Consider the following 20,566-nt stretch of genomic DNA (forward strand, 5'->3'; position numbering starts at 1 on the left):
TTGACTAGCGTGTTTTTTTTTATATCTGAAGTCTCTTTATATTATACTGTGCCACTGTAGACTTGATAAAACACTAATGCTTCATGTCACACTGCTTTTGAACTCCTGTAATGGAAAGTGACACCACTGAAAATGTCAACGTTTGGTATTTTATTAATGATAGTGGTCTCAGGCAATGATTCAGAAAAGTCCGTCCACTGCTGATGTTACACTCACCAAACCTGAGTGGACTAGGCAATTTGCAAACTGGGCTCAGATTTCCATTGGCTTTGGAAATAGACTTCCATTTTATGAATGTTGAAATTCAAAGCAGCGTGACATACACTTAGATCAATCGGGTCAGCGCCTGTTTATATAAAACACTGCCCTCTCATGGATGGCTGCCTTTAGGCAAGGTAACTAATTTTGTAGTTTTTCCTGAAGCTGTGTTTCATTGCACTTAGTCAATTTCAAGCACCACTGAGCTATATCCCTATACTAGGGTGTTTTATGAATCAAATTATTATTTCTTCATCTAAGAAATATAAGCTATTAAGAATACTAATGGAGATGCTGGGGATTGAACCCAGGCCCTCATACATGCAAAGCATGCGCTCTACCACTGAGCTACATCCCCTAGGCGTCACGCATGATATGGAAGTTTAAAGTTGCAGGCTGTGGTTTGTTCTGTCTCCTAAAATACTGGTTGTTTTAGTGAGCACAAACTACAATGTTTGTTTCTAAAATCTTTAATAATTAATTCTGATTTCACATAATCAGAGGAAATTCAGTTTAGTGGCTCTTCAAAATGTATACCCCATGCTGATTAGGTAGGCTTTGTGCATCCTAATCTAAGCGAATGGTGAATAACACTTATATGTTGACACTTATCTGTGGTCACAGAGTTAGTGGTGAACTGCTGCATCTGGTGGACTTATTGTTACCTCAATCACTGCTGTTCTCTTTACTTCTTCCCGGCAGTTTGCTCACTATCATACACTATTTTCCTCAATAGTTAAAGTTATTGAAATAGAAAATAGAGCTACACAAAGCAATAAAGCTGAGCTAATTTGATGTTTAACATGACACTAAGGTCAGACAGTTTATTCAGTCATATTTGTACAGATCTACTCCTGGCTTACAACTGTCTGCAGACCATTGCTCTTTTGTGGAACTTATTCCTGCAGTTGATCAATTAAAACTCTCAAAGGTCAGCAGTGTCAAGATAGCTTGCTATTAGTCAGCAGTGGGAATTCCAAACTTCAAAGTTCAGCTCTAGACACGAGTGTTTGCATTGGTATGAATTTGGCTGTGAAATTACTGTATAGTCTGGTCCCCAAGCTGACTGTGTTGCTAAGCCTTGTCTGTCCACAGAAGCAATGAAGTGAGAGTGTGTATGGATTGGTTTGGAAATGGGCCAAAGTGACTGTAAAACAGCCCTCACGCGCCTAACGACTTAGCAGGTATGTGCCTCAAGTCTTGAGAGTGGACACTGGGACTGAGCTGTTGTCCTAAAGAGGCGTGATGGTGGCGTCATGAAGATGACGTTGGTGTGTTTTCAAGGTGTTTCCCTGATGTCCCCCCTGTCAGTCTGGTGGGATGGAGGCTGTTTTCTGGGACAAAGTTCATTAACATCTCAGTCCAAAGGGCTGACTGTTGCGGTGATTTATTTTCAACACAAACACTCGGTTAAAGTTGAAGTTTTTTGCCAGTGACAGATGCTGTTTTTTGGGCAGAAATGTGACGAGGAGTCAGTAGGACAGGCAGGACGACGGACCTAACCCTAACCCTCTCCACGTACAGCTGCTGTATTTTTTTCATATAAGTTGCCAAAGGCTGTTACAGTTGCTACATTACTTTTGCTTGGTCATGTAATGTTGCTTTGTGGGACATTTTTCTGTATTAAGGACCTGTGTAGTTAACCGATGGTCCGATCATCACACCCCCGACCACGTCAGCGGGTTATCTGTTCACATTGATTCGGTTCACCAGTAATACGGCCCTGATACTACCCCCAGCGCCAGGGCCTGAGCGAAATTTCACCCCTCGCTGCCTCCGAGAGATTGACACTGAGACAGAGGCAGGGAATTGGTGCAATAAAGCCGCATCCTAACGCCGGTGTGAATGGGACAACTGAGGGCCACTTCAACTTGGAACATAGAAAAGTAGATGTTGAGAAGAACCCAAAACAGTTGTTGTGTCCCTTAGCGGTACGGTTAAAACAAGTTCTGAACAACAATGTGTTGACATCTAACTTTCCCTCAAACTCCACATCGCAGTTTTTAAGTTGGAGTTTACCACTCTCCAGGGGACATGGCTGCCCGTGTGATACCTATAAAAGCAATATTTTGTTTCCTGATGTCTGCTCATTATTCTCTTGTAGCAGTAATTTCTGTCTTTGTTCCCTGTTTCACCACTGACTGTGTTCTCACCTTCAAAAGTAGCTGGTTCTAAACTAGTATGTACAACTTATACTATGCATCATATGTAATGTACATGTATGTCGTCAGTGCATGTGACTGTGCAAACATTTTGTGTGCCATTACTGTATGTATACTCTTTCATTGGTATTTTACCTAATATTAAAATCTGTGGGCAAATGTGTGTGGTTGTGCATTTGTGTATTTTTAACCCCTTTCACTTTTGAATTTGCCTTTTAATAAGGTGCAGTATTATGAAAATCCATTTGACGCATGCTTCTCAAAACTCACTATAAATCCTTTTCAAACAGCTGCCAAAATCTGTTTCCTCATCATCATTTTTTGATAGACATTCATTCAAACAGTTATAGTCTTTTTCACATCCCTTCCCAGCTTTGCCAAAGCGTTTATTTCATTCAAATTCCTAGTTTGCAAAGGCTGCTCAAAGTGATAACATAGTTATTCCATCCACACATATTCTCTCCCAAAATCCAGGTTTCAGTTGACTGTCGTTATCCTATTCAAATACCTTCCACCCAGACTGCTTGTGGAGGTTGTATTATCCCATCATTGATCTAGCCTACAGCCATCCGCCCATCTGCTTCACATCAATAACCTCCTTTATTGCTCCTCCAGTTTAGCTCTGAGCTCTGAGGTAAACATTATTCCTCATACACACACATACCAACACAAACACACCCAGGCTCCTCAGACAGTGTTCTCCTCGAAGAGGTTCACTGCTTTGTGAACCATAACGTGAACCATATCTTGCCATGCATCAAACAAGCAAATTATCATCTTCCTCATAAAAATAGATGCTAAAGAAGTTGATTTTGTAACAAAAGGTGGAGATGCTGGGGATTGAACCCAGGACCTCATACATGCGAAGCATGCGCTCTACCACTGAGCTACATCCCCTCTTTTGATGGTTTTGTATCAAGTTTATTCTGGCAGATAGCCGTCTCACCTCTGTGATAAAGAGCTGTAGAGGCTGAAATAGAATATTGAACTGTGAAAACTACAGTATACCATTATAGAAATGTCCTTCCCAAATGTTTTATAGTTCATCCCAAATAATTCTAATAATTGAAAAAAAATTTTATCATTTACATGTGGCTTCCAAAGTTACTAGGAATGTAAAATTAATGCGAATATGCTACATCTGTGTGTATCTTACTTTTCAGAAAACTTAATTGAATTACATTGAACTAATTCAACAACTAATTAAATTGGCAAATTGAGGATTTTTTTTATGTTTTCCAGTGTTATTGTTAACGGTGCAGCATTCTTTTTTTTGTCGTTCTAATAGGATTTAATAAGAATTATGGCGATGCCATCCAAATGTTAACTCTGCATCAGTGTTGCTTAGAATATTATTTAAATAGAATTACAAGAGTAGGCCTGATTATTCTAATTTTACAAAAGAAACTCACCTTAAGAATTTTCAGCTTTATCAATAGTGTGAAATGGTGAGAAAAATGAATTAGTCAATGCTACAGATGCTCAGAAATACTGTAAATGCACATGAAGTAAAGTGTAAAGTGCTAATGAGAGTAGTAGGTGTATGTTTCATTGGTGATATAACATTTTTACTAAGATTAAAGCAATTGTTCCTAAAATCGCATGAAAAAAGAGCTTATCTCGAGTGCTATTTTGTGGTTTGCCTGAGATATTTCAGCTAAAGGTGGAAGCCGTCTAAAAGCAGACTCATATCTCGGACAAATAGCTCTTTCAAACTGACACCCCATCAGCAATTCTTGGATCAGTCTCTCAATAGAAAAGGATTATAGCCCATTATATCCCCTAATCCTCTCCCTCTGCTTGCAGTGTCTCTCTCTCCTCCTTTTCTTCTCCTTCCCAGTCTCTCCTCTCAAACTGTCCACAGTGCTATCTCCAGTGTTTTCCCCTGCAAATTTTTCTTTTCTCTCCCTGTCTGTTGGTCCAGTTTGTGCGAGAGATAAGTAGCTTTTACAAGGGACAGATGACAGTTGATGTGGTTAAGCCTCAAAGAATAAAAAGCATGTCTGTTTGTGTGTGTGTGTGTGTGTGTGTGTGTGTGTGTGTGTGTGTGTGTGTGTGTGTGTGTGTGTGAAAGAGAGAGAGCGGGTGTGTTTGTGTTTATGTAACTGAGCTTGCGTTTGTGTTTGTGCCCTTGCTTATTTATTTCTTTGCAATTTTGCGATCATGGGCATGTCCTATGTGTTTGAGTACAAACATATCTGTAAATCAGCAGGGATGTCTATCCGCGCTTTTTCACTCTTTGTGTGTGTGTGTGTGTGTGTGTGTGTGTGTGTGGGGGGGGGGGGGGGTCTTAACAACGTAATCTTCCTGTATAATTTTTGCTTTTCTTTTAATCACACTGTTTCACAGGATCTGCCTTGCTCCATCAAAGCGTAAAAGAGAGATGAGAGGACTTTTTCCTCTTTCCTTCTGTTCTCTCTTCAGATGCTTAATTACATTCTCCTCCTCCACCACCTCCCCTTTCCTCTTCTCCCATGTCTCTTTTTAGGAGGAGCAAGAAAAGAAAATTCTCTGGCATGTTTTTGTCTCCAACCGTCTCTTCTTCCTAGTACATTGCAAATCTTTTATGCAGCATCCCATTTCTTCCCAGCTTTTATCTTGTTCTCACTTTATCTCTCTTGTATTACCATAGAAGTGTGATGTATTAACCTAGATTTATTGTGCTCATTGTCTTCACCACTTGTGATTTATGTTGGGGTTGGTTTGCTTAGATTTAAAGCCCATCCAATAAAAAGCTACTGTCATCTAACCAAATCTTTGAAACATTCACATCAGGCATAAAATGAAGTCATTTTTAGCAGCCCAAAACAGGCTCTGTTGAGTTGGATCAGCAGTTAATGTTACAAAAGTGCATGCAGGAAACATGATGAGACAATACATACACTGATGGGAGCCTGTTTCCTGTCAGACTATGCACTCTATGTCAGGTCACAACTGAATACATACATTTTGCCAAGATTGTGGGTGTTTTGTGTTGTGTAATCATATTAACTGTTACACTGCCGGCAGTGCTGTGCTTTTTATATCTTTGCGACTGCCACCTTGAATACGTAATGCTCCTTTTGTTTAGAAGTGTTTTCCCTCTTCTTATTTGCCTCCTTCTGAACACTTAAGCCATTTCCACACCCCACACAGTTGCATTTGGATCAGCATACATCCCACAAATCCATTTTGCATCGCAAGAATAATGACTCTGAAAATATGTGTCCCTCGAGAGGAGGATTATAATCCACTGGCCCACAGCCAGGAATTATTGCAATGGTAAACCAAGTCATCATCCTAAATGCTCACAATGAGCTATATTTGTCGCATTACATTATAATAATAATGTGAAACTTCATTGATCCCAAGAGTGACTTCTCCCCAAGCAGAGTTAAGACCTACAGAGCAGAAGCCCTGGAGCTTTTTACAAAAATGCTTTGGCAGAGTGAGTGCTTGTGGGTGTATTAACTGTGGTCATCTGGACAGTGTCTGAAACATGTCCCCAATGAGACCAAATCCTTGATTTGTTCAGCCTTTAAAAAATCCAAAAATATTCATTGTCATATACTGGGCTCTGTGTATGACATATCTACTCTAACTTAACCTCAACGCTAACTGTAACATTGAAAATAATCCCCACCATAAAATGGTGATTTGTACTTTGACTTTTGTGACATAACGTCTTTATGGCTGAGCTTTAGAGGTGCTGGTGTGCAGACTTTGCTACCCAGACCAAGCCAGGCTTTCCATTTCCAAAGTATTTGTGCTCAGCAAAGCCAAGCTGCAGCATGGCAGCTATGAGGCTGTTATTGATTTCCTCATCTAACTCGGGCAGAAAGAGAGGCAAATTTCCCAGAAATGTCAAACTATACCTTTAAAAGGTTTTCTGTACGTCTGTGTTAAAACAATTGCCAGGTGCCCCTGTTAGCATTGCAACAGGGTTTGTTGCAATCTCTTGTTAGTTCTCTCTCCTGCTCACGCTGGCATTTAAAAGGAGCCTTCTTGATACACTTGATTACACTTCCCTCTGTGTTTAAAATTCAGCCATTAGAGTTGGACAAATCAAGAGGGTCATCCGACATTCTTGAATGAATGAATGAGGACTGTTAAAGTGGAAACTCAGCATTGTCTGGTTTAATTTCATTGTAGTAATTTAAAGAAATTCCTTTCTGTTTTTTCAGTATCCCCTTTCATTGTATCAAACATTTACCCAATATTTAGATTTATCGCGATAAATTATCTTGTGTGTTAAGCTGAAAGTAATTAGAGGATACTATTGATGGTATTTGTGACTCAGTACATCCATTTTTTGCAGTCAACTCCTGTGGGATGTCAATAAACACCATTCCTACATTTTTGTGTAATTGGTTCTGCGTAAAAATTACTTTCCATCTGCCAGACTTTTCCGTCTTAGCTACTATTACCACCGCACACCTGCAGTCATTCAACCCAGGGTTGCCCCCTCCCTCAGTCTCTTTCTCTCTTTCTCTTCCATTCAGTTAATTTTTCCATCACAGTCAGCTAATTCACTTTAATGTGTGCTCTGTGAAAGTGCAGAGGGGTGCTCTAGAGGAAACCCCACCCAGATCTGCTGACATGCTCACACACACCCAACTGCAGCTACTGCACAATGTTTTCACAGACAGGTAGCACATAAGGAAGCACACTCATAATTTGCCCATAAATTCAGTAGCAAGAATGCAACAGAGATAAAGACAAAATGTGTTTTGTTCTGCTTATGCCAGTGCTTTATTCATATACATGTAAATATGGTTTAACATGAATGATAATGAAGATGCATGGATTTCAGGAGGGCTTGTTTTTCATCTTTGCACACACACACACACACACACACGGTGCCAAGGTCAGGCTGTTCACACCTTTGTGTGACGTTAGCAGAGCAGCAGGTGGTCGTACAGATGGAGCCTGGCATCACTCTTCACACCAGGATATGGAACCTATTAGTCCCACACAGAGAGGTGGCTGGTTGCTCTGCATCATGCACACACACAATCTTGTTGATATAACCCTCTCCTAAAAAAGTTTGTCTGTCAGGATATCTTTGTATAAAACTTTTTTACTGTTAAACCATTTTAAGCCTGTCTTTTTAAAAGAATAAGACAAAACAAATACTTCAAATCTACAGTGCAGACTGGGAGAAGAATACGTAATGGAAAACTTGGACAGGTCTCAAACCATTTCGGCATCTGAACTTAGTACAGCATCTTAGCATGCTAACATTTGCTAATGGAAATTAACCTGACACACCAGATGTTTTGTTACCAGGAACCGTCTGGAGAGATGCCCGAAACTGTTTGGAAAAGAGCAGGCAAGAAAATACTTGGCAGGTGATTGGACAAACCATCTGTCTCACACCTTGTATCACAGGCTAAATTAAACCAATAATATCAACAGTAGGAGAGCGTTATCAGACTCTTACCAAAGCTGGTAAGAATTGGAGTAAAAACATGCAAAGGTCCTGAAGTGCCACCATTGTTGTTTTCAAATGTGGCTTTTCTCACTGGTTGACTCTCGTAGCTGCCGTCTCTAGCTGCCAGTAGTTCCTGACAGGGTGCTGCTGTGTGCTGAGCCACAAGCACATAGGTCTAAGCCAGGCAAGATGACTTTGTAATATTACATGGTCAAGTGATTTTGCAAATCTACAAGTCACCTTGCACAGTGGGTTGAGAATGTGGACAGAGGAACAATGAGTGCATTCGGCACTGTTGTTACAACCCATAAATCTGGTATCATGGAAGTACCTCAACTTCAACAAGTGCTTTATATGCTGAATCACACCACTGGTGATCAAAATGAGCAGAAATTGTCATTTCTTTGATTTACTGCAGAAGAAATGTACCTGCTATGATTGTCTTATCATCACAAATTAAACTCTGAATTTCTCATTTCTGTTTAATTTCCCTAAGGTTAGTTTATGTATTAGCAAGAACCAAAATTAGTCTGCACTCCTGAATGCAGTATCTATGAAACATCAGTTAATCATCCATGCAGCCTTCCAAATATCACTCTCAATCATCTGCTGTAATGACACACTTTCTCCTCCTCCTCTCACCCTTTTCCCCCTCAATTTACCGTCTCATAATTCCTCCCCTATTTTCATCCAGTTTCCTCTTGACTCTTTCCTTCCTCTCTAAGTAGCTGTCTCTGTCTCTCTTCTTGTCTTCATTATCTTTTCTATCTCAGCATATACAGATAGACTCTGTGTGTCTCTCTAATCTTGGCTTTCAAGCCACTTAAAGAAAATAAGGCAATTTTTCCCCTTCTCCTTTGAGAGGTTTGTTATTTGCTATCACCTCTCCAATCTCTCAACCCTGCTCTCATCTTCTCTCTGCAGCCTTTTTCATGGGTCTCTTTCCTCCTTGTCTTCTTCCTTTGTTTGAATTCACACAGCACTTTTTGGTTTGAAGAGATTTTATGACACTGAGCATCTCTTTAAAACTTTCTAAAGTACGTGGGAGTCACCATGGGAGCAAGCTTTTGTTGTTTCCTGGAGAGTGGACATTTTGGAGCTATAATTGCTTTGATCGATACAACCAGGATAAATCATGGACCTCATAAAAGTATACTACTTAAAAAATGTAGACTTCTGTAATTTCTCCTCAGCCTTCCTGTTTTCCTCTCCTTCAAACCTTTCAAACACTTGCCTCTCTTGTGTGGCTTCATGCTGTCTGCAGGGCTCCACTCATCCTCTGTCCTCTTGTCTTTTTCAAGTGCCTCAAAGAAGTCTTCGAGCTGCCATCTTCTCTGAGTCTGTCCTTCTCTGCTGTCTACCCCTCGTCTATTTACAGATTCTGCTTGAAACCAGGCAGTTGATCTCTTGCCATCACTTTACTTTTCTCTCTCTACTGATCAGGCGCTCTACAACATTATTTATTTACATTAACATGGTTGCAACTCATCTTCCTCAGGACTCTAGGTTTCTATAATTTGTTTTTTTGCCTGCAAAATATTTCAGCTAACCTCGCAGTCGACACCAATTAATCTGAGGGTAACTGGGGTTTCATCTGACAGGCCAGAGGGTGTGAATGTGTGGCGCATGTATCCAGCAATCTGAAATTTGACCATAATGGTCATTTTGCATTGAGGAAAATACAGTTTATCTGTCAGCTCCTATTTGTTTGATACAAGTTTGGTGTCAGGACAGATCTGTGGTAGCCTACAGGAAAAGTCTTATCAGAAGCACAATTACAAGCAGGAAATTGAGATTTAAATTATTTTCTTCTGTCCAAGCATACCTTTTGCATCCATTTACACTTGTATCAAAACAGCATGGATTTGGTAACATACCAAATGAGTCCCCTCTTTTTGACCTTCTCTTTAGTACTTGTCACTATATTGCTTCTTTTTCTCTTTTCTGTTGTTCTTGATAGCTGTGCTGCTGTTTCCCCCCTCGTCATCTTGTCCTTTTCAAGTGTCCGTCTGCTTTAATTGTCTCCATGAGCGTTTGGCCTCATCAGAAGTGACCGCAAGGCAATTAGGTCACAGAGCCGCTGGTGTGCTGAGTGCATGCGTTTCATCCCAGATGATCAATGTCCTATTTGTCACAGTCTGAAACTACATCAATGAGCTATTCATCATTAATGCCTACACAGACACACGCTGACAGAGTGTGACAAGGCAAGGACAGAGCGTGTGCTGTAAGTGTCGCTCTATAAGTGAAATATGGATGTCAGAGGAAAATTCCAGAGACAGACGTCCATCATTGTATCCTTCATGTTACGTACAGTTTGTGAATTTTGTGTCAGGAGATGCATTAGGTGATACCTTACAAGATGTAATGATAAATTGAAAGAGGATTATAGACAACTTTTATTCACTGTTATTATTAAATTAGAATCTTAAAGGATGATCCGGGTTTATTTTAACAGGGGATGTATTTTTGTAGCAAAAGTTCGTTGCTGAGAATTGGGAGTTAACAAAAACCAAACTTATTTTTACTGATACAAAGTTCAGTGCTCGTTGGAACACACCTTCCAAAAGGGTGCAAATTTGATCAAATAAGCATTTCAATAGCTCATGAATATACAAAAATACACAAAAATAGGACAAAGAAATTCTGCACTGTTGATGTTTTAATGCAGTGCACCTCAGATTTGTTCTCCGTTACCATTGTCTTTCTTTAATTAGACAATGTGATAATAGAAGCTTTCATGAAGATTTCCACCATTATAGTGCGCCATGTCCATTATCAGGTAAAAGCTGATGGGTATCTAAATGAATAAGTGAAAACAGAGTTGTAGAGCAGGGCTCTGCTTCCTCTTGTTGTACTGCATTAGCTCACTGATTCACTTATTTCCCCACACAGGCTAATGTTACGTTGGTCGATGGCCATGAGGATGATGCACATGTCCTAATGCACGGAGTAAAAGGAACTATTACTGGGTCTGGGCCAGGGTGGGGCAAACAGAGTAGAAAGCGAGACACAGAAAGCGAGGTGTCTTTCGGAAGTGGTACATGTATTATTATACTACCCTAGTTACTCAAGCAATGTAAAAAATAATCTAAGAAACAGGAACTAACATTTTCACCCTGACACACTGATGTATTTGGGGCTTGGAAAGATGTAGGGGGGGTTGTCATTGTTTGGCTGTCGCTTTTTTAAAGAAATCCAAGTTTTAAATTAAACACAATTTTGGCTCCAGAATGATCATTACAGATCGCATATATCTGTTTTACCCTCACAGTCAAATTTCAAATTCAAAGTGACAGCCCTATGCCACTGGCAAAATAACCCACCCCTCTCTTAAAAAGCTCATCAGTCATTCATCAAAACCGATGTCTCCAGGGAAATTAAAACAAAACTGAAGTCATTGCGTTTTTATCTAATGTAAAAGTGAATCACAAATATGTTTGCCCTTTGCAAATGTTCTCCAACGAGCAACAATGCTAGAGGCACACAGCAGCTTTAAGTTGTCAACTAAAGCAAAAAATATGTAAGTGGTTGTTGTGTCAAAGGTTTGCATGGAAATCGCTCAACATGTGAATCAAAATGAGTCTCACCGACATGAGACAAACTCTCCAATCATTACATAGAAGAGCAATGCTTCAGTAAGCCGGGCAAGGCGTTAGCATGCACCCACTGAAGGATGTGATTTTCCAGATGAGTCAGCAACAGAGACTGAGTTTAACCGCAGTTAAAATGCCAACTGTCTTAACTGTTGGAACAAATGCAGTGACCTTGTGGTTAAAGAGCATAGAAATAAAAAGGCACAGGTTCTCCCCAATAGTTGCAGCTCATCAGAGTGTGATGCAAATAGATGTTTGTGTGTTGTAAAGCGATGATTTAATCAAATGAGCAGAATAATTTGTTAACCTTAAGAATGCACAGTTGTATGGAGAAGGTTCTGATGTCCGTTTACACATCCAGCTTACACAGAGCAACATTAGCATGTTGTGAGATGTGTTTTGACCACCTGATGAATTGAGGTCCAATATTCACTAATTTTTTTAGCTCGGTTTTGGTCTCCACCAACTCCTGAGAAAGACAGCTGGCTAAAAATCTTGTCCATGTATAACAGCCTGTTTATATGTGTATATGTCTCTGTGATTCCAACGGCATTAGACTATTGGCTCATAAACCTTGATAGAATCTTACGCAGAGATATACAAAAAACAATCAGTTAGGACCTGACTAACATTTAAAATTATTGATATACAATCATTTTAATGCTTTTCAAACGTATTAAGTATGTAAGTTCTATAGAGTTATGATTTTTTTAAAAATATGTCTATGTAAAGATGTTATCAATAAAGCAAAATAAACATTAAACAAGCCATTTGTACATTTTAGACTATTTGAAGTTGCGATATACAGAGTTGCTAACAAACATCAAACTGTCTCTGGAGCTGAACTGTTATTAAAATCACACTCTTTAAAATGTTTGGTATTACAGTGTTTACACAGAATGTGTTCTCTCATGATGAGACTTTAACTGAAGGTCAAATAAAGGTCACAGGGACGGGTCACAGTCTGGCTACAGACCAGGAGAACGAGGGACAGTTAAAGCAGAGTCATGGAGACAGTGTTGGAAGAGAGATGAAGGATAACACGTGATTAATTCTTTTAATCTTCCGTACCTGCAACAAACACACTTAATGAACTCAGCAGAGATTAAGAAGCAGAGGCATTTGAAGAAGGATTTCGCAGTGTAAACACATTCTTCATGAGATCAGATAAGCCTGCTGAGGAGACACAGCCAGCATCGCTTCACTCTGACTCTTTGCTGTCTCACTGCTGAACACACACGTCGAGGTTAACTGCTCTCACCTAATATCCTCAGTCAGTAATGTATTACTTTGTAGAAACCACTATGACACACATACATACATACACACACGCACAGAAGATGGACTGTCTTGACTTATTTTTGCCGCTGTGAGAAGAAATCCACCTTGTTTTTCCTCCTTATCACCCCCTCTCTCTCACACACACACACAAACACACACAGATACACACTTCATGGTCTAATTACAAGCATTTCCAACGGTGTGGTCCATCATCCCTCACCCAACATAACCATCCATCTCTCCCGTATCTTATCTTTCCCTGTTCTCTCTCCCCCCTTCCTGCTGCTTTTGCTCTTTGTGTAATTTACACTGTCTTCTTGTCTTCTTGGACCCACTTTCTCTCTCGCTCTCCCTTTCCTCCTCTTTCCATTTCTACTCCCCAGACAGACATTATCTGAGGGAATGGCAATTGATTTTCTGCAACCCGTTTTCCTCCATCCCTGTGCATCTCTCTCGGATTGTTCTCTTATCTCTGCATTACCATTACCATAAAGTTGAGCATCCCTTCTCTCTCTCCCCAATCCTCCTCCTCTAGATATACATGTCTCCGTAAGGTCTCTCACCTCAGTTTTTACTTCTCTGTTCCTCTCTGTAACCTTTACACATTTTCTCTGCAGCCTCTCTGTCTTCGCTCAGCCGATACACAGCAGGATGCAGGGTTTTTTTAACAGCTCTTCCTGAAGTATCACAGAACTCCCACCAGGTTTTTAATCCATATTAAGAGCAGGAGCAATGTGGCATGTGTCAGAATTTTAAGCTTGACTTTAAAGCGTGACTTTTTGACACATAAAAGGAGAACTTGTTAACCAAAAGTGTCATTAGTGCGAGCTTTGTTAGCTTCTCTGTCTCTCTCTTCCGTCATGCCTCTTGCCTTCACTCAGCAGGAATCTGACTGCAAAATGTTCATCAGCAGAAAACTCAGCAAACACAGTTCTCCCCTTCAGATAACATACTTATTTCTGGATGAGGCACTTTTGGAAACTTTGGCCAAAAAAACAGAAATAGCTTCTGTACTGTAGCTGCCTCTTGACAGATGAAAGAAGCAATGACATATCTTATTCAAAGAATTCTTCATTTTCTCCCTAAAAGTTCCTGGCAGAGAAAGTTTAAAAACGTTGTCTGCTCTTCATCCATCTTCTCTGCTCTTTCTCATCCCCCCTTTCTGTGCACCTCTCCTCCATCTGTACCCTGCAGTGCCTCCTGGTCCACTGCTATCCCTTTAGTCCCATTAGTTATCTCCTGATAGGTCATTAACTATTAAACACCAGATAGAGGGAATAGGAGAAGAGGAGCTTTCGTTAAGGTTTGTGCCTAGTTTGGGATAATAAATGGACATTGGGGGATGACAACAGAGAGAGTAGAGGGTGGGGCAGGTCCGCGGGGTCTCTTTCTCGTCTCTGTAATGATAAGTGGAAGCAAAGAGAGGAGAGCAGTGCAGCTGCTTTATAGCCCCTGGGATGAAGCGTCACTCTAAGTACAGAAAATGAGAGACAAGAGACGGAGATTTGCATGAGCGCCTCTAAAATAACTAGACAGCCTGCTTTTTCTGTGTGTCATCTGTCCTCTTTTAAAAAATAAATAAATAAATAAATAGTCAGTTAATGTCCAGAGCTTCAGCTTTACTTCTTCCAGTGCCAGGCGTTCTCATCCAGTAAAGCTTAAGAAGGTTTAATCCAGAGAAACTCAGATGACAGAGTCTGTGTCTGAGGCAAAACTGCAGATTGAATTTATTGAATTTTGCTTCCATCTAGTGGTCATAGAAAAAATGTTGATTTTCCCCAGGTGTATACTAAGCTGATATCTGTGTAAAATGGGGTTTGGAAAAGGACATGATTGACCAAAATTAGTGTCAGGTCTCTGTCAGCAGAGTTGACCTCTAGTCCAGATCCTTATTGAATCTCATTTCAAACCTCTATTAAAGACCCAGGAAATCAGCTGAGGGAGACTTTCAGTGAAACCAAGCATGAGCAAAGACAAAGCAGAATCAACCAGTTAAAATGAGAAAACAAACCACAAACTTTATTATGTAAAACAGTTATCGGCATGTTGCAAGATATGACTAAATGGTAACTTATATAACATTGGACTGGGCTTATTTCTGACTTATTTCTGATTTAATAAAAGTCATCTGTTGCTGTAGATTCCTGATTTGGCATGTAAAAGTAAATGCATCATTGAGCTAAGATACTCAAATTCTATAACTCTTTCAGCATGCGATCTGTTGACAGTAGATTCCTCTGTGTGTCCATCTTCAGACTCTCTGTTGTTGGGAACGGAGGTCGACCTGCAGCAGGTGGAAAACAGTGTGTTCGCCATGGAGATGGTGTTGAAGGCGTGGCTTCAAGAGCAGGGAGGAGACAGGGAGCACCTCCACCTCCTGCTGCCGAGCCCACTGGACAGTCTTATTCCAGGTAGAGATACTGCACGCAAACATACCTGCACACCTCCTCTAGTTGATCAGCAACATGGATGTGATGTGATGTCCTCAGATTGCTTATAGCAGTCAACTTATTGTAGCTCTATCAATATGCCATCTGTAACTGGACACCTTCTGTTGATAAACACATGTACTGTAAAAACAAAGTCTACTCTATCCAGAACACATTGCAATCTGAACGTAACTGAATCCACAGGTGACCACACTGCCATGATGGCATGTTACAGTAATACCGGATGTCTTGCCACATTTTCTTGATGACCTTTCTCCCCCCCCAGTGTGTGTGAAGTGTGACATGCAGGAGCGTCTGATAAGCCCCGCCCTCATCCCCTTGAACCCCAACCTGGGTGTGAAGACCGAGAGCGTCTGGGACTTCTTGCCTGTCACTAAGGGATCAGCTAGTCAGAGCCAGCTGCCACAGAGACTGAAAGCAATCAAGTAAGAGCTGCGGCAGCAAGGAGAGCCTCCTCAGTCACATTCATGCTTCCTTGTCTCTTAGATTGTCTGAGATAAAGAGTCTGTGTGTGTGTGCAGATGCTTCAAAGCCATGTGTGTAATGTTGTGTGTATTCAGTAAAACCCTGCCTGTCCATGAATGGCTCTATTCTGATAGCTGGGAGCAGTGGAATATTTCTCAGCTGATACTCTCCCATCACATCAGAGTCAGCTTTGTTCTGCTCGAGTCATCGGCTCTGATGCTGGAAAACACTGAAAACTTGCTCCATGCCTGAAAGCGCCAGTTGAGAATTTCCCCTTAACATGTTTGTGAGGCAATGTTTTCCTTTTTTTATAGTAGAACCTCATTGGGCATGGTCACAGAGGGATGCACAAGGAAAGGACAGGGATTCAACACAAGATAAGCAGGCTAACACTGGCTACAAGGACAAGAAAACCAAACAAAGGCTATAAATGTTTTATTATTCACTAACAAAACATCCAACTGGCACAAAATACAATAATAATATGATATTTAACTAACAGTGTCCATAGCTTGTTATATATTAACATACAGGACAGGCATGCTATGGCAAAAGCAATTTAAGTTATTTTGAGGGCACATGCATTTAAAAGAGCCCAGTAATCATAAATGTGTATGTTTTCAGTATTTCCATAATGAGACAGACAAACAGACAGGCTTTCTAATACTCATTAATACAAATTAATTCCTTTGACTTTCCTTTTTTTTTCTTGCATAAACAAAAAAGAACACTTTAGGAGCCTTTAAAGCTCACCTGAGGGGCGTAAGTCCAATGTAGAATCAAAGTCAGTACCAAAGTCTGTCTCATCAAAAACAATTCCATTGCATCCCACCCAACCTTCACAAGACAGAAATGAGCCTGAAATAAACCATACTGTGTATTAATATTATTGCTGGCTACTCTGAAGCAAAATACAGTATGTGCCAAAGGGATCTGAAATTTTTTCCAAATTTTCATGTTAGGAAAAATGGACATTAATTGAAGAAGTACCTCACTGATAAAGAAGGCAGATATACAGTAGATCAAGTCAAAAATTGACTCTCAGTTTAATAATTTGGATACAGTTTTATATTAATCCTGATTACTGTAATTGGAATTTAGAGACACTGCTGTAGTTCATTAGACTATTAAAAAGCTGACAGGCACTCTTATCTTTAATTTTGTCTCTGTTTGACTAAATCTATACGCAACTATGTGTTTAGTTGTTGTTGTAGTTTTGACCAGGTCTGTCTTGAGAATGTGAGAAAGGTCTCAGTGAGATCACCTTTATAACAACAGATTAAATTAGAAAAAGATTATGAGTGATCACTTCAGTGTTTCAATACAGTGTGATTATGATCAACTCTCTTACAGTCTTGTGACATTTTTGTCCGGCGTAACCAAGAGCATTAAGGCAAACAAATGACACAAAGATATGTCTGATAAATCCAATAGCAAATAGCAGCATACTTTCTGAATTAGAGAAATAAATTCTTCAACTTTTACTTCTTTGATACAAGGATATTGCTGTCATGTGTTTTTATGTCTTTGTGAATACATTTTCTCGTGTCTTTGTAAATAGTGACAGGGGAATTTCAACAGTTCATATATCAGTGGTTGATCAGCTGGAGAAAACTGGGTCATGCCGGTGTAAATAGCTCTGCTGTTCAAAAGCTGAAGTCAATCCTAGAAAAAAAATGAATAAACACATGCACACTGTCCCTGATTTGCATCAGTTTTCCATTTCCAGGAGCTGCAGTAGGATGTAATGTGTCCCTGTAAGTGAGAGTGTGTGTGTGTGTCTTTGTGTGTGTGTGTGTCTGTTTTGCATGCCGGTAAGTCCAAAAAGTTATTGTGCTCTGTCTGTGTGTGTGTGTGCTTTACATACTGATGAGGCATGATGTACAGCAGTGACATTTAAATGGAGCTGGAGGACGGTCACAGGGATGATGTCATGGTCTGCGTCTGTGCTCCTGATGATTTGTTGTGTTTGCATACAGACAGTGCTCCACTGAAAACTGTTTCAGGAGCTCAGAGGAGACTGACGACAGCTTGTTAGACATAAAATGGTTTACAGTACAGTTCCAGCGGTCACAGAATGTTTCCTATGATTGGAGACATTTTCTGTGGCAGGAAAACACATATATCATGGACATGTTTGTCCTTCATTTTGGGTCTGCATGCTAACTAAGTTTGTGTGTGTGCTGCAGGACTCTGCGCGCAGACGGAGTGTGTGAGAGTGTGTTATACGGCCTGCCGCTGGTGATCCGCCCCACCACCTGCTGGCAGCTGGACTGGGATGAAATGGAGACTAACCACAACCTGTTCCACGCTCTCTGCCACACACTCAGGGTGTGTTCATGTGTTTACTGTTTTTAATTTTAGATTAGACATTTTGCAAGTCTTGAAGTGCTCTGATAATTCTGCAGGTTGCTGGGGTTTAAATCTACCAATCTATCTGTGTTTTGCATAATGCAAACCAGAGTCCTCTTTATCTACCAAAATAAATAGAACTGTTTAATAGTGTGCCACTGTGCTTCCATGTAATGGACATTTACCTCACCTGACTGCTCAGCTGTTTCCACACTGAGAGAAGAAAATGAAGCTGTTTCTATTCTCAGCATCTTCCCAGATTCCTTCCTCTTTGTTTTTTCTCTTGCAGATGGCAGAGGCCACCGGTTTTGTTACTGCTTCTTCTTCTTTGAGGTTTATTGGTGGTTGGCAAACAACCAGTTTTGTTTCCAGTTTGCAGCCTCTACTTCTTCTACTGTTCTCTGTTGCAGCCATATGTAACACAGCCTGCTGCCAACTTCTGATGAAACTGAGCTTTGCAAAGGCCAGTTTCTTTGCATCTAATTCACTATTTTATCTTTCCAACCTTTCTAGAAGTTCACTTTAAACTTGCTTGACAATTAGATGAACACCACACTACTCCCAAGTCGCCCCTGTGCAACACAAATGAATAACCATGTTTTTCTCTCTTTCAGAGTCGTGACCTATTCCTGCTGCTGCAGGTGGAGCCTGCACAGAGGTGTACAGCTGGAGGCTCAGGTCCATATGTGTGTGGGTGCTGGTGTGTGTGTGTGAGAAAGAATTCATCAGTCGTCTTGAGTGCACTCTTATGCTGTGTGTGTCTGTGTGTGTGATTGTATACAACACAGGTGTGGTTTCTCACTACGTCCTCCAGCCCTCCCCGTCTCTTTCCCTCCTTCTGAAGCCAGTGGTCTCTAGAGAGTTGCTGCTGCCCTGCTCACTGCCCGTCTCGACTCACGACCCTGCACCTGATGCTATGCAGGCCATGCAGGTTAGGTGACATTTGTTTATTGAAGACAAATTGCAGAAGTAGACAGAGGTATCCACAACTTAAAAGGAGAAATAGATTTGTTGTTGACACTGATCCACAAACTGATACCAGGTCTTAAACATGATTAATGATTATTGAGTCTCACACAGTTCACACATCCACAGGTTGCTGTTGTTTTCTCTGTCAGGCTTGTCTCACTCAGCTGGATGAGGAGCTTGTGTACAATCCTCTCTGTCTGAGCAGTAATCTGTACCAGCACCTGAGGAGTAGAGGCCTGCTCTCACAGCCACGATACCCATACAGGTCAGGGTTTGGTGTGCTGATGGTCTATATGCTTTATCAATAAATATGTAATAGAGGTAGAGGTCAGTGGAAAGGTGGAAGATCACACTTCATTTACCAGTGTTGATTATGATGATTTTATAGAACATGATGATTAGAATCAATTCAATTTTATTTATGAAACCAAACATTATAAACCACTAATGTACCTCCTGGGGCTTTACACTCTGTACAGCATATTCAGTACATATTGTATTCTGTTGAGGGAAACGTCCCAAAAAACTGCTTTAACAGGGAATCGAAGAAAAGGCAGAAAAGAGGAGAACAGACATGTCATGTGTACAGAAAAGAAAAAAAATATTGTTGACAATCAGGATAATATATATAAGATTTACTCCTGGCCACCGTGGAGAGTGTGATGATTGATGATGTTTATACATAAAGATGGTAATAATAATGATGTGATGATGATGATGATTGATTGATTGATTCCAGGGTGCAGCCATCAGCTGCTCGCAGAAATCAGTCTCAACCAGTAGAGGGCCCTAAAAGCACGGGCAGCAGACAGCCGCGGCAGGTAAAGGTCAGGACGAGCTGCTCACATAGATTACCTCGGTTAGCACATGAGTAAAGTTAACAGTGTGAGTCAAGAGCAATTTGAAAGCAGGAAGCAGGAGAGATTTTTTTTTTATGAAACTCATTAAGGTTCTGTGTGCTTAACTAATCCAACTTCCCCCTCACATCTCACCACCATATTTACTCAATAGATGGCAGCACTTAGTTTTCTTGGCAATACACATGTGGTTGATATATTAGAAGTCACCTTACCCTGATGTTTTAACACTTAACACAAGACAACTTCATCACTGGTTCATTAGGAACAAAATGCAGAGTTGAATGAATCAGATGCAGCTATTAGAAGACCTATAACACCATAACATAAGAGCTGAACCTGCAGTGGTGAAACATATTAACCAGTGGTGGAAGAAGTACTCAGATTCTTTACTTTGTGAAACCACCAATACACCGATATATAAAAATACTCCACTAAAAAGCAAAAATCCTGCATGTAAAATCCTTGTTATATAAAAGTACTGAGATATTATCAACTAAATGACTATAAAAGTAAAGTTCTAATGGCTCCTGATGCAGCAGTATTTTACACTTGTTCCAACTACTCAATCTACAGTTCGGTAGTTAAGTACAGTGAAAGGGTAAGGGTCACCAAATAAACTTGAGGGTTTGTAGGATGAACAGTGGGGCGAGAAGGAAGAAAATTCTAAGCTGTGATACATACATTTGTATTAATTTAACTCCTCTCAAATCTTTGTTGATAGTAAAATATCTGATAACTTGAATGGTTATTTAAATGAAAC

The 20,566-nt window shown here is 40.4% G+C and overlaps 1 protein-coding gene and 2 non-coding genes across 11 annotated transcripts in view; 1 reads left to right on the forward strand and 2 right to left on the reverse strand.

Annotated features, from left to right (window-relative positions):
* Positions 1–20,566, forward strand: part of LOC119027528 (meiosis 1 associated protein) — a 41,867-nt gene that overhangs the window by 17,844 nt on the left and 3,457 nt on the right. For 6 of the 9 annotated variants that reach the window (XM_037112838.1, XM_037112835.1, XM_037112832.1 and 3 more), the window contains 7 exons: positions 14,966–15,121; positions 15,426–15,585; positions 17,815–17,956; positions 18,592–18,655; positions 18,766–18,908; positions 19,096–19,211; positions 19,686–19,773. In XM_037112838.1, the coding sequence (XP_036968733.1) occupies positions 14,966–15,121; positions 15,426–15,585; positions 17,815–17,956; positions 18,592–18,655; positions 18,766–18,908; positions 19,096–19,211; positions 19,686–19,773 (869 nt within the window). Of the gene's footprint in view, positions 1–14,965; positions 15,122–15,425; positions 15,586–17,814; positions 17,957–18,591; positions 18,656–18,765; positions 18,909–19,072; positions 19,212–19,685; positions 19,774–20,566 lie in introns of those variants that run through there. The other 3 variants (XR_005077407.1, XM_037112834.1, XM_037112840.1) reach the window with 3 other exon arrangements.
* trnaa-ugc lies at positions 545–616 on the reverse strand. Its single transcript has one exon. It is a non-coding gene; the product is annotated as a tRNA-Ala (tRNA).
* trnaa-cgc lies at positions 3,246–3,317 on the reverse strand. The gene has a single exon. It is a non-coding gene; the product is annotated as a tRNA-Ala (tRNA).

The sequence above is a fragment of the Acanthopagrus latus genome, chromosome 10 (genome assembly GCF_904848185.1).
Source record: "Acanthopagrus latus isolate v.2019 chromosome 10, fAcaLat1.1, whole genome shotgun sequence".
Taxonomy (NCBI): domain Eukaryota; kingdom Metazoa; phylum Chordata; class Actinopteri; order Spariformes; family Sparidae; genus Acanthopagrus; species Acanthopagrus latus.